At 30.4% G+C, this 14,018-nt stretch overlaps 1 protein-coding gene across 1 annotated transcript; it reads left to right on the forward strand.

Annotated features, from left to right (window-relative positions):
- The first annotated feature begins 2,814 nt into the window (after positions 1–2,814).
- On the forward strand, positions 2,815–7,625 carry LOC145186333 (uncharacterized). Its single transcript, XM_090098569.1, has 2 exons — positions 2,815–3,437; positions 6,130–7,625. Exons 1-2 carry the CDS (start codon positions 3,181–3,183, stop codon positions 7,610–7,612), a joined length of 1,740 nt encoding a protein of 579 aa, XP_089954695.1. The 5' UTR covers positions 2,815–3,180; the 3' UTR covers positions 7,613–7,625.
- Positions 7,626–14,018: the final 6,393 nt, after the last annotated feature.

The raw sequence follows: 14,018 nt of genomic DNA on the forward strand, positions 1-14,018 counted from the left end.
TGTTTATTTTTCTCGCTTGTCAATAATTAAAAGAACATTGTGAAATTGTAATAATAAAAAAAAGTGTTAATAAAGTGTCAACGTAATAATGCACCAATTGATGCATTATTATTCATGAATGTTTGCGCGAATGTTTTTACTACAAGCAACAACATTAGACCCATATATGGGTCTAATGTGCCAATATTGATCTAAATATACTTAGATCAATATTGGCGCATGTTTGAGAACACTAATAAATTAAGCTATTTAGGCAATATTGTACCAATATTTAGCCAATATTGGTACAATATTATAAATCAATATTGGCGCAATATCGCACAATGTAGCCCTTTTCAATATTGTGCCAATATTGTACTCAATAATGCGCCAATGTTGATGCCAGTAATGGGCCAATATAGCTCCAATATTGCTTGCTACTAGGGTAGTGAGATTCGACCTGAGGAAAGCTTAGGATGTGCTCTTGAACTGCATTGGTTCGCATTTCTGAAGTCTTATTGGCTGGAGTTTTTCCTTTTTTTGAATTTGGTGGTATGAAAAGACCAATCTCATTTTTATTTTTTACAACAAACTGAACAGTTTTCTTGCTTATGTCCAAAGTCGTGCAAAAAAATTTTTAGGCACACTCTAATGACATTGTTTTCATTCGCTTCCACTGGCAGATGATATGCACAGGATATTGTTTTCGGTCTTATTCCTGAATTGTCACGACGATGTGAAACATTGCTACTTTTCACTAAATGGCATATGAAATCTTTTTTTCTATTTTCACCCTCTAGTTGGTAGTAGTGTTTATTTATTTCTAGTCGTTTGGTTTCCTCAAAATGTTCTCCACACTTGAATTTGCACTTTAAACAGTTCACCGTTCTAGGTGTTTTGGGCGGTACTGCTTTACCTTTTCGTGTCTTGTATGCCATTCCTTTCTCTCTTTTGTCTTTTTCAACAAATCGTTTCCAAAGATTTGGTCTTTTACCTTGTTTGCGTCCAATTTTTGGTTTAGTGAAAGTTCGCTTTTTTGAACCATTGTTTAATTCCATGGTGAATTCTTAGAATTACGAAAAAAACTATTTAAAATTACCTCTGTTTTAATAAAAGGTTATTTATTCATTAGGGCAAAGTGACCTAATAATGGCCGGGTCTTATTAAGAGCCAAATTTGGGTCAACTTTTGTTACATTTATTTACTTGGCGGGACATTTACCTAGTTGATTAATATTATTTCGTGTTTCTTTGATATATCTATGTTTTATTTGAGCTTTTGTAAATTTTTCTATTAGTCTTGATTTTGTAGAAATCTTATTTTTGTCAAGGTTAGTAGAAGTAAATATTTTATACCGGCGGTACTCATTTTTGTTTTTTTCAAGCAACTTTGAGACGCATTTAACGAAGTATTCCTTCGTGTACGGCTTTATGATATATTTTGATCTGTTTTGTTAGTTTATTATGTTTATGTAAACTGTTTTATTTGTCAACACACGAAAGGAAGAAGCATAAATGTAGCCCAAGCTCAAAGATCTCAAATAGTCTCATTAATAGCCACTCGTTTGACCAAATAAGAGCCGTGGCGGCGCTACTCCACTTTCTCCCCCCCCCCCTAATTTTATGATTGATTCTGATAGAGAATTTTATGCTGATTAAGAATCGTATAAAAACATGGGTCTCAAAATCAACGGAAAGTGCTCTAATCTGATGTTGAAAGTACAAAAATATACCACAAATCGCTAATATTCGCCATCTTGAATTCACTAACTTTACGGTTGATATTGTTTTTAACCGCAAAACATTGCCAGCCTGGTTTTTACTATAAGGAATTTTTTCTGGTTTAATATAGATAGCGATTCTATATTAAACCTGAAGCACTCCTTTTTATATGACAAACATAATGAAAATGAATTCACGGGGGGTTAACTTGAAGTTTTAAAAGAAAGTCAATAGTTTTAAAGAATTATTTTTATAATTAAAAAATTTTTATCTTGTTTTAAAGTGAATTGTAAAATATAATCAATGAAAGAATTTTTCAACTTATTTGACAAAAGTTTTAAAAGACACTCAAGCTAACAAACTAAGAATCCAGTTGAAGCAAATTGACGCGATAAGAGTAAATGCCATTGAATTTCATTACCTGGTAAGAGAAAAAAAATGCGGTCAATACACCTGATTATGAAACTTAACGCACCGGTTCTTTGTTCTTTTATTCGAAATCTTTTATATAAAAAATAAAAACCAGGCTGTTGATACTTTGAAAGGATAACTTTTAAACAAAAAAAAATCACTTTTCAAGATGGCGAATATTAGCGATTTGTGGTATATTTTTGTACTTTCGACATCAGATTAGAGCACTTTCCGTTGATTTTGAGACCCATGTTTTTATACGATTCTTAATCAGCATAAAATTCTCTATCAGAATCAATCATAAAATTAGGGGGGGGGAGAAAGTGGAGTAGCGCCAGCCGTGGCTCTTGTATGGTACTAACGTGGCTAATATTAGGATCTTAGTGTAATTTATACTGTATAAACACTATAAAGTAAAATTGATTTCCAATTTATTTCAAATGCATCAGCTATTTATATAAACATAAGATATAGGCAAGTGCTGATGTAACATTAATTTAGTATATAGCTAGTAAATATATAAAATAGTAACTTATCTATACAATACATGTATATACTTTATATATATATATATATATATATATATATATATATATATATATATATATATATATATATATATATATATATATATATATATATATATATAATCATTTTTAAGTCTTATACTATATTTTAAAGCTTGTATGTTATTTCTTTAAGTTGATTTTAATCATGGAAAGCACAAAAAGGAACAAGAAAATAAAAAATAAAACTGCCTCAAGTTTTAACTCAAAGTTTACCCAGAAAGTGACAAAGATTAAGAGATTTCAGTGGTCTAGTGTTGATATGAAAAATGCAATTACAGCTGTTGAAAATAGTTTAATGTCACAACGAGAAGCTGCATTACAATTCAAACTTCCCCGGTAAATATTTTAGAGGAGATTCAGTTCTTGGTGTTAGACCTGGACCTAGTCCAATATTATCTAGCAATTTAGAGAACAAGTTAGTTGAATATGCAGCAACAAGGGCTACACTTGGATTTGGATTTGGAAAAAGACAATTTAAAAAATATGCTTCTGATTTAGCCATGAAACACAATTTAAAGTTTAAACATTCAACTCCTTCAGAAAAATGGTGGCGCTCATTCAATAAGCGACATAAAAATTTAGTTTTGCGAAAGCCTGAAGGTACTTCATCAGTTCGCCATCAATGCATGTCTGTTCCAAAAGTAGCAAAATATTTCTATTCACTTCATGAAGTTTTGCAGGAGACTCATGCACTTTTAAAGCCATCTTTGATTTGGAATATGGATGAGTCCGGGTTACAGATGGACTTTAACCCTTTGTGGTCCAAGGTGTGACAATGATTTTTTTTTTTAAATTGTTTTATTTTTTTTTTAATTTGTGATAAATCTACATACAAAAAAAAAAAAAGATTTAATTTTTTTATTTTAGCTGTCTTAAAAATTACTATGGGACAAATAAGTCCCGACAGGCATTATCTAAACCAACAAAAAGTGTATATTATTTACAATGTACAGATAAAGTTGTTCATTCATGAAACTCTTTAAAGCAGTTTCTTTTATCATTTATACATAAGAAAATTTTACAAGTGCTACACTTGAAAAATGGCCTTGCTTCAATCTTCTTTTTTGAACAAACTTCGCACCGTCCTCGTTTTCCATCATGATGTGGCCAATGAATTCCAAGATGTTCTTTACGAATTGATGGCACTACTGAATAATTTGACTTTCTTCTTTTGTTAGTAGTAAGTCTGTTGGAAGGAGATGATGTTATTGGTCTGCCAAGATTTGGTGGCTTCCCTTTCATAACCATGGATTGTGCAACTGATCTTCGAAAGTCAAGAAGATTTATATTTTCATTGGACATTTTTTTATAAACAACATAAGCATTGCAGATTGTTCGCTCAACAAGACCAAAAAAAATGCGATGCCACCACTTTTTGGATTTTCTAGAAGTGCCATATAGCGAACAAAGCATGTCAGCTTTATCAACCCCTCCCATAAAGGCGTTATAATCTTTTACTGCTTTTGGACCGCAAATCATTGATATGGTTCCATCCTTGTTCTTTCTCTTTATTTCTGATGTATCCGTTCCATGATAGTTTGAAATGACATGAACAGGTTTGTTATCCTTCCATTTAAAAACTACAATTCCATCTTTGGATATTCGATAATCAAAGTCGCCTCGCTTTAGGCACCTATCTTTTATAAAGTCTTGTGGCAGGTACTTTCTTTTTGTACGCAAAGTTCCACAACTTAGAACCTGATTAGAGAGTAAGTATTCCATGAGCGGAACAGATGTGAAGTAATTGTCAATAAAAACTTCATGAAACTTTCCTTGCAATGATTTTGTCATTTCATAAATGACTTTTTCTCCTAAACCAAAATATTTAGGCATAGCAGGATCAATTCTACAATTATCTTTTCCTTGATAAACCTCAAATTTGTAAAGGTAGCCATCCATATCTGCTAAGGACCAAAGTTTATAACCTCTTTTTGTTGGTTTCACAGGATTGTATTGCTTTAATGAGCTGCACCCTTTGAAAAGAATCATGCTTTCATCAATACTAACGGAACGTAATACACTGTACAGTTCAGTAAACTTTTTATTCAAGCTGTCAATTAGTGGTCGCATTTTATAAAGTTTATCAGTATTGGTATCTGGAACTGCGTTATTGTCATTGACATGGATATTAGATAGTATCTGCAAAAATCTATTTCTAGATAATGCATTTGAAATAAACGGTACAGACAAATCTTGCTCGCCATTCCAATAATGTTTCCATGATGGTAACTCGTGATACCCCATCACCATGTTAATCCCCATAAATGCGAATAATTCAGCTTTTGACAATGCAGAAACTCTTTTTTGTGTCTGATTGATATACAAATTACTTTGGAACAAGATGGAATCCATTATTTCATTATCAAAATATTTTAAAAAGTAATCAACTGGTTTTTGGCAGTCAGCAAAATGCACTTTGACAGGTCCTAAAATATTAATGTAAAATAAAGTGAAATCATGTGCTTAACTATTACAAAGAATAATAAGAAACAAATTATAAATGTTATTTGATTAGTGAATGTATGTGTACATTCACATTCAGAAAAAACTCATAGAGAATATATGTATATATTCTCAATGAGCTTTTTCTGGATGAAAAATAAGCAAAACAAAAAAGCATTTTGAATTAATAAATAGAAAGGTACCTTCCGGTTGATTGAAGCTTGAAACAAATTCATTCTTTTCAATCTTGCTCCACTTTCTATCTTGCTCTACATTATAGTCATTTTTACCTGAAAAACTATTATAAGTATCACAGATATTGCCATCATATGAATACTCAGATGACTCATATTCAGAAACATCTACTTCAACTTGATTGGATAAGTCATCATTACACTGTTGTTCAGCTTGCAGTTTATCTAGTTCAAAATTCTCATCATCATCTGAATAGTCAGATAAATCACTGCTGTCTCCTAGGGGAATATCTTCTAAGATTATTTTTGTAGCTTCGGCAGCAGTATAATACTTTTTATGTTTCATTATTATTATCTCTTGAAGTAAATAAAATCAAATTAATAATACCAAATTAAATAAAATACATCCAAAACAGAGTTCCATAAAACCTGAAGGGACATATATGTCCCACAACAAAGTAGTGAAAATAAACAACCTAGAACAAACTTTCACCTATAAAATTTAATATATATTGATCATATTACTATTAAAGAACACAACAAAAAAGTTTGGGAATTCTGTAATAATTTGATAATGAATAATAAAGTTTTTTCTTCGTACTAAAATCAAAAACATGCGCATATCAGTTTACCTTTTTAAAAACTAGTATTTATGCCATAAAAGTACTATATATGCCGCAAAAAGTTGGTTTGAGATATAGCCAAACAATTATAGAAATGACATAATCAAAATATTTGACTTTCTTAACTTCAAGTGAATCGCCATAGAGCCTTAAGTAAACTGGGACATTTATGTCCCGTCGGACCACAAAGGGTTAAACCTCCAAAAATAGTTGCAAAAAGAGGTACAAAACACCTTCAATCTCGTACTACAGGAAAACGTGAAACCATAACCATTATTGCTGCTATAAATGCTGCAGGTGATTTAGTGCCTCCACATTTAATAGCAAAAGGTAAAACGATTAGGTCTCTTCAATCTTTTAATACTACAGATGCACCTTCAGGCTCAAATTGGAGTTTTAGTGAGACAGGTTGGACAAAGCAAGGGATTGCTTATCTTTGGTTCACCAATACTTTCTTGCCTAACATAGGCAGAGATAGGCCACAAGTTCTCATAGTTGATGGTCACGATTCTCATAACTCAGTTGAATTATTGTCTGTTGCAATTGAAAATAATATTCATATTGTGGAAATGCCAGCACATTGTTCGCATTGGCTCCAGCCTCTAGATCGAACAGTATTTGGTCCTCTTAAAACATATTACAATCAAATCTGTCATGAATTGATAAATGAATATCCTGGAGTTACTGTTGACAAGCCAAATTTTTGTGGTCTTTTCAAGAAAGCCTGGGATCAAGCCCTCACAGCTGATAACATTATTTCAGGGTTTCAATCGTGTGGCATATATCCATACAATCCATCTGCTATTTCAAGCACAGCTTACTTGCCTAATTCTGTCTATTCCATACAACAACTGCTTGATGAAAATGATCTGCTTGAATCAAGTTTGCAACCTATCAAAACTGACACTAGAATAACAACATCAGAAAGTTTAATAGAAGTGGGAGTTGATTTTGAAATAGAATCAAGCGCAAACAAATCTGAAAATACGTCTGAATATAAAAAAACATATAACACTGATTTGGTAAACCTTTACAATAATACTGCTTCTTTGGTTTGGGATACTTATTTAACACATGAGCAGTTTACAACTTTCAACTTCTGTATCCAGAATTGTTATGACATTCCAGATCCTTTGTATAAAGTATATAAAGAATTCAAACTGAAAAAGAGTTCATGCATAAAGGATGTTTTTGACATAGATATTCCAGTGTCAAATGAAAACACAGATCTTCCTATTCCAATTCTAAACGAAACCATTGTTCAGTCAAATTCTATGCCAAATGAAATCACAGGCCAGCCTTGTTATTTGACCAATGAAACCCCCTCTCATTATAATCAGATGCCAAATGAAGCTATTGTTCAGCCTATTCTGACACCAATTCAGTCTTGTACAAAGGGTTCTGCTAATGATAGTGACAATGATATTTTGCCTTATCCAAAGATATATACTATCAAGTCAAAAGAAAATCGAAGAAAGGTTCAAAAATATTTTGTATTAACTTCACAAGAAGCTATGCAATCGAAATTGAATAATGAGGAAAAGAAAAAAAATAAAGTCAAAGCAACTGAAGAAAAAAGATTAAAAAAGAAAAAAGAAAAAGAACAACAGAAGAAAGAGACACAAAAATTATCTAAAAAAGCTAATTTAGTTCAAGAGATTAATAGCAATTAAAAAATTTCTCAACTGATTTTTTTTATTTCCTATTTGATACACTAGCTAAATTTGAATAACAAATAAACACTTTGTTAAAGTACTGCTATAAACCAAGAAAAAAATATTTTTTAGCAAAACAGAGTATATTTTACTATACTCTTTTTACTAAAAAATTTTTTTCTTAGTATCTAGTAGTTCCTAGTTCATTATTAGGTTATAATCATCTGATAAAATAATACTTTTTGATATATAAGCATTCTTAGATATGTCAGTTATAGGTTATGTAGGTGGCTCATAATAGGTACCATTTCTCAATTTGCTGGCTACTATTTGGTCTACCCGGCCATTAATTGGTACGAAATTGAAATCTCTGTTTAAATACATTTTTCTCTGAATGAAGCATATTTTAGTACTAACTAGGACTTTTTTTAGGTAAAGCCGTTTGTCACCAATGTAACAGTGAAAAAATAAAAGCTCCGTTAGATTAAGGCATTCTTCACGGCTATCAATAAGAAATTTATGGCCATTAATTGGGCACTTTGCCCTATATTTCGTTTGTTATCGTCTGCCTTTTTCAAGAATTACGTCATAGGGCAAAGAAGATATCTCCGGTATAGTCAGATGGCAAAGGAGATAACACCTTTGCCCTTTTGGGATTCCGCACAAATGTAGATAGCTCAAAACTCGCACAAATTTATTGCTCTTCTCCTACTATGTGGAGATAGACCCGCTGCCTAATCTGATTCTAACACTTAAAATAGATGTCCCTAAAGTCATAGTTGAATTTGAGCACAACATGGAGATAGAACCTCTGCCCTCTAAGGCGACGAAATGTGAAAAACTTCGTGACCCCTATAGATGTTCCGGTTATGGTCACCATCAGCAGCATTTTCTTTAACATTATCTCAAATAAAGCGTAGACAAAATTGAAATGCTAAAATCAAAGAAAGCATTTTAAAATGTCAGCAACAGCAACGATACTGTACGAGAACTGCTTGACAGTGCTTGCAACGGTAGTGGCTTTGGACAGCTTCTCGGGAACGAACTGTGAGGAATATATGTCGACGTAGTGAGCCCAGAAATACTAATGAACTTGGAAAAGTTACTATGAAACAGTCATCGGCGAAGTCTTTTTTTAAAAAGTTTTGGAAAAATTAAAAGTCAATTTTTTTAGTCGTATATAAATATATACATTCCTCCAAACATCTATAAGAATAGAAAATGTTCGGAGACACAGGAAAATCTCTCCACTCCAGAATTGGATATAACTTTCTGGTACTAATAGTACTGGTTTAATCAATATCATCCAACATGGTTCTCAAAAATCACAAGCGCCGCACTTTCTAAGTGAAAATGACGAAAACGACGACGAAGAAAACTCAGAATTTGGAAATACAGATTTGGGTTATTATGTATTAAATAACATTAAATTTAAAAGATAAACTCAGTCGGTCTTTAGTGAGCGTATACAATAAAAAATACCCTTAGAACCATTTTCCATAAGCTCCTACGCAGAATAATCGTTGCCTCTGTGTAAAAATTTTCACGTGCGTTTCTAGATATGATTCAGTTCCTTAATCTTGGTCACACAGTTCGAAAATTCTGGCTGCAGATTACTGTAACCCATATTGGTTATTTGCCGTCTGAAAAAATCAATGGTGTAATGATATAGCAAGAAATAGAACTTCATATGTTCAACTAAATATGACTCTGTTTTAAAACAAGTAATTGAAATGCCAAAATGGATCAGTTAGATACTTAAGTCCCAAAATTCAAAAAGAACTAATTTAATGTGCGGGGCAAAATCTTAGAGAAATTTAGTAAGTGAAATTAACAATACCTTATATCAGACGCTTTTATTCCATATTACCCAAGATGTAATGAAAAAGGACCAATTCAGTTTAATGATTAGAAATTAGCATAATCTAAGAAATGATCGATTTAGAATCTCAAGGATTTGGAACTAAAGAAACGTTTTTTGGGATTATTAAACAGATTTTATTGCAGAGGCAATAAAAAATAAAATTATATCGATATTAGACGAAATAAAGACATTAACTGAAAAATGTGTTGGTCAAGGATACGACAGAGCAAGTGTAATTAGCGGTTTTTAAAATGTCCTTCAATAAAGAGTAAAGAACACTCAGTAAAATGCAAAGTAAGTTCATTGTGCCATCTTGTTGTAAAAGATGCGACAGAGAATGTTAAAGACATGAGCGCATTTTTCGTTATACTTCAAAAATTTTATTCATTTTTTAAAAATTCTATTATTAGATGGAATTTGCTTTTTAAATTCACTGGCCAATCAAATGTAATATTAAAAAAACTACATCCGGAGGTTTGACATCTCTACAGGCTGTTAAACTACGTTATTTATAAATTCTTTGACTTGATTTTGACAGAGGGAAATTCTCATTGAAGCTCAAAACGTAAACGATAAAATGTAAAAAGTTGAGTTTATTTTTATGTGCGTCTTTTTGCATAAAATTCTAACAGAAATTAATTTAGCTTCAAAAATTCTACAAAAGAAAAATTGAACCAGACTCAAAATACAGTCAATTATAATTTTTAAATTTATAATTATGAAATTTATATTTATTCAAATAAAAGTTGATGCTTCAGATATTGAAAAAACTTGGAATGTTATCCTTGAGTTTTAACAAAAACAACAACAGCCACCATTTTGATGAATTGGTGAGGAGTATCCACTTTTTATGAAGAGAAAAAAATATGTTTAGAATTGGAATATTCAAGTCTGTCATTGATACTATTTGATATCAAAAGTATGGAAAAATTAAAAAAATTATCTTGGATTTTCTGGATCCACAAATATTATCAACATTAAAAAACAAAGACGTTTTTTAAAAAATGTGAAAAGTTATAAAAGAAGTATTCTACTTTTTTTTTTTTTTAAAGTGAACAGTTTCCAATACAACTTATTTGTGCTCATTTACTTTTAAAAGACGAATTAAAAGAATTGCAAATTGTAAAGGATTTTGCTAACTTAGTATATAATTGCTTAGAATATATTGGATGTAATTTCTGTTTTGATTTTGTTTTTCACGCTCCCTTTGAAATTTGCTTCTGCAGAAAGATCATTTAGCAAGTAATTATTAAGTAATTATTAAGTAATTATTAAGTAATTGTTAAGAAATTATTAAGAAATTATTAAGTTATTATTAAGTAATTATTAAAAAGGATATAAAAAAAAGTAGTTCGGGACAACCGCGGCTGAATGATCTTTGTATATTAGCAATTTGAAAGCACTGAAGCTAAGAAAATGGGTTTAAAAGTTTGTTCATAATAAAATAAAATTTCATTTAATCTAAAGATCTAGATGAAGATAACTCAGAATACTTTAATATTTATATTACTGAGTCTCCCAAGTTTCAAGCATCCAGGAGCTCATCATAATACTAGTTTCAAATGTACAATTCTTCTGATTATGAGACAATAAAAAAAAAAATGTTTTGAAGCAGCTGAATTTTTCGAAAACTAAATTGTATTTTTCCATGCCATTTCTTTCTAAAATTGCTATAGACTACTTTCCAACTAAAAATAGTAGATGAGTTTAGGGAACTGAAAATTGAAATCAAAACCAAAATGTGAAATAGGACCTTCTGCTCTTGAATGAGTAGAGGCTTGGGAAACTGCATGAAGGCTTGTGAAGAAGTGGGAACTTCCTATTTTTTTTACCTACTTCTAAAATGTGTGTCAGCCAGCTAGCAGTTGTTAATGACCGCACTGAGCGTCATATCATGCTTCTCCAAGATTTCATAATTTTTTATTTCAATAGTTTACAAATATCGTTATTTAATAATTTATAAATCAATATTCTGTACGTGATCCAGTGGAGCAGACAAAAAGCCTCAAAGGATGCCATTTTTTAGTTGTTTTAAGTTTGTTAAAAGTAAAATAAAGAGTTGCTTGAACGAACTTTCATTATTATTATCATTATTATCATTATTATTATTATAATTATTATTAGTATTATTATTAGTATTATTATTATTATTATTATTATTTTTATTATTATTATTATTATTATTATTATTATTATTATTATTATTATTATTATTATTATTACTATTATTATTATTACTATTATTATTATTTTTATTATTATTATTATTATTATTATTATTATTATTATTATTATTATTATTATTATTATTATTATTATTACTATTATTATTCTGTTAAAATGAAACATAAGTGTTCAATTACAACAAAAATGAAAACTTATTTCGTCTTTTGTCAACTCCAGTTGCAAAAATCGTGTGCTCATGATTTTATTATTCAACTCTTTTATAATTCAAAGCATTAAATCGCGTTTTCATACTGATCTTCTTCACAAATAAAACAAACCAATCGTTTTTCTTCTTCTCACTTCTCAATCGGAATTCCTTTTTATTGATCACTGCGTTTCTTTAATCGGCCGCATTTTTTATGTTTTCTTTATATGCCTTGACGTTATATCTGCTTTGCACGCTTTTCTTTGATTTATTATTGGAACAGAAGACAAAACATTTAATTGCTATTTTATTTGGTTTATCGGTGCGCCCGCTTCTTCTTCATGGATTTCTTTACTTTCTTGTGTAACCACTACAGGAAGCTCTTCTTGATATTTGTAAAAAACAAAAGTTACAACAAGCTCCTGTATTGACGTTGTCCTGTGTAAATAAAAGAGAGACTTTTCCAAGTATTGAAATCTTTTGATACGTTTGATGATTTTTGCAAATGTTCCGTGATTCAAAATTTATTGTGTTAATCTCGACTTAAATAGGAAGTAGGAACTGATTGGGAGTTAACTTTAGCAATTAGTTACTTTCGTAATGGTATTTTGATTCTACTTCAGATTGTGCATTTAATAGCTCTTTCACAGTTTCCACAATCAAAACCATATTTAATATTTTTGGATAATACCAATAGCAGCATATCTGTGCTATTGGTAATTGAGTGTAAGCAAATACACTCCCGAGATTTGAACCCAGATACTAGGATAGTTTAGTATCAGCTACCAAATTAGCAAGTAGTAAAAAACAATTTATGCTGAAAATGTTTCTTCGAATATTACAATTTTTACATCATTTGAAGTTATCAAAAAGGGAAAGGTGGTTGGGCATTCATCAACTATTTCATCAAATTTTATATTAAATATTTCTTTCATTCACAAGTCTTAATCAACGTCCCAATCGACATCCTATATAAAACAATTATTCGCTGCGACCGTGAAAGCTCTCAGTTTACAAGGATTATTGCTGAGAATAACATTGCTTGTGGTGTTAAGCAAAGAGCGAATATTAGTGTGTTTTTACTTGGATTTTTTTCAAGTTCAAACTGCAGTACTTTGCGTTAATCAAAAAGTTTGGAAACAAAGACCACCTTTAACTTATTGATCAACGCAATCATTTACAATCCATTACAAAATTTTTTTAAAGGATTTACCTTTTACAAATTATATTAATAAATATAGTATAACTATTTAGTAAATAAAGTTATTTAATTTTTTTTAAAACATACTAAAAAAAACCTTGTTTGAGAATTTTAGTCTCCACTATAAAAGCATTTTTAAGACTGTAAGACGAACCTTCCAAATCAATCTACGCTAAATCATTAAAATCCCGTCAAAAATTTGAAATTATTTTAATTTTATTTGTGAGGATGGAAAGAAAATGGATATTGTACTATTTCGACACACTTAAAGCAATAAGATTTAGACAATTTGCAGTAGATTGAAAGTACAAAAAAATAATTTGTTGAGTGATCTTTGTATTTTATTGGAAAGTTTTTCTGCAACTTGCATTTTTCTTAAAAAAAAAAACAATTTATTTTTGGAATCGGGTATTGCAGTAGATCTTCATTAAAAGTCGGTTTAAAGAATTGAATATGAATGGTACGAGTTTACCTTTTTTTGATTCACTAAAATTTCTACATGAAATTAGTGATTCTCATCAGATTCATCTACAATCGCGGTTGTTGATCCGCGTAACATTGCTTGTGGTGTTAAGCAAAGGGCGAATAGTAGAAAAAAGAATATATTTCCGAAAAAAAGAATGATAATTTTACCAATTTTTTTTTTTGAAGCAATAATCCCTAAAAAAATTGTTCGATATTCAGAAGCAGAGATCCTGGAAATAGATTATCATGATTAGCAGTGATCAGCAGTGATCAGCAGTGATAGTTCAGGGATTTCTTTTAAGAATAACTTACATCAGAAAAAAGTCAGAAAAAATAATCTAGAGATTCCACGAGTTATCCAGATGAATTACGAATACTTGAGAGAAATTGCGTTCGAACCTAAAGAATAACTGACTTTTATAAAGCTTTACTGACAATTCAAGCAAAATCATGTGAATTTGGACGATGACTTTTATTTTCAGTAAAAAATTGTACGACATTTAGATGTTTTAGATCTGATTTC

This window comes from Hydra viridissima, unplaced genomic scaffold (assembly GCF_058129835.1).
Source record: "Hydra viridissima isolate aposymbiotic clone 2 unplaced genomic scaffold, HvirCarnegie_v1 scaffold_9, whole genome shotgun sequence".
NCBI classification, from domain to species: Eukaryota; Metazoa; Cnidaria; class Hydrozoa; order Anthoathecata; family Hydridae; genus Hydra; species Hydra viridissima.

Excerpts from the sequence above, each read along its gene's own strand:
- LOC145186333 (XM_090098569.1), top strand. The coding sequence starts at position 3,181 with ATGAAACACAATTTAAAGTTTAAACATTCAACTCCTTCAGAAAAATGG. Across the intron at positions 3,438-6,129 it reads CAGATGGACTTTAACCCTTT|GGTTAAACCTCCAAAAATAG; the intron begins GTGGTCCAAGGT and ends CGGACCACAAAG.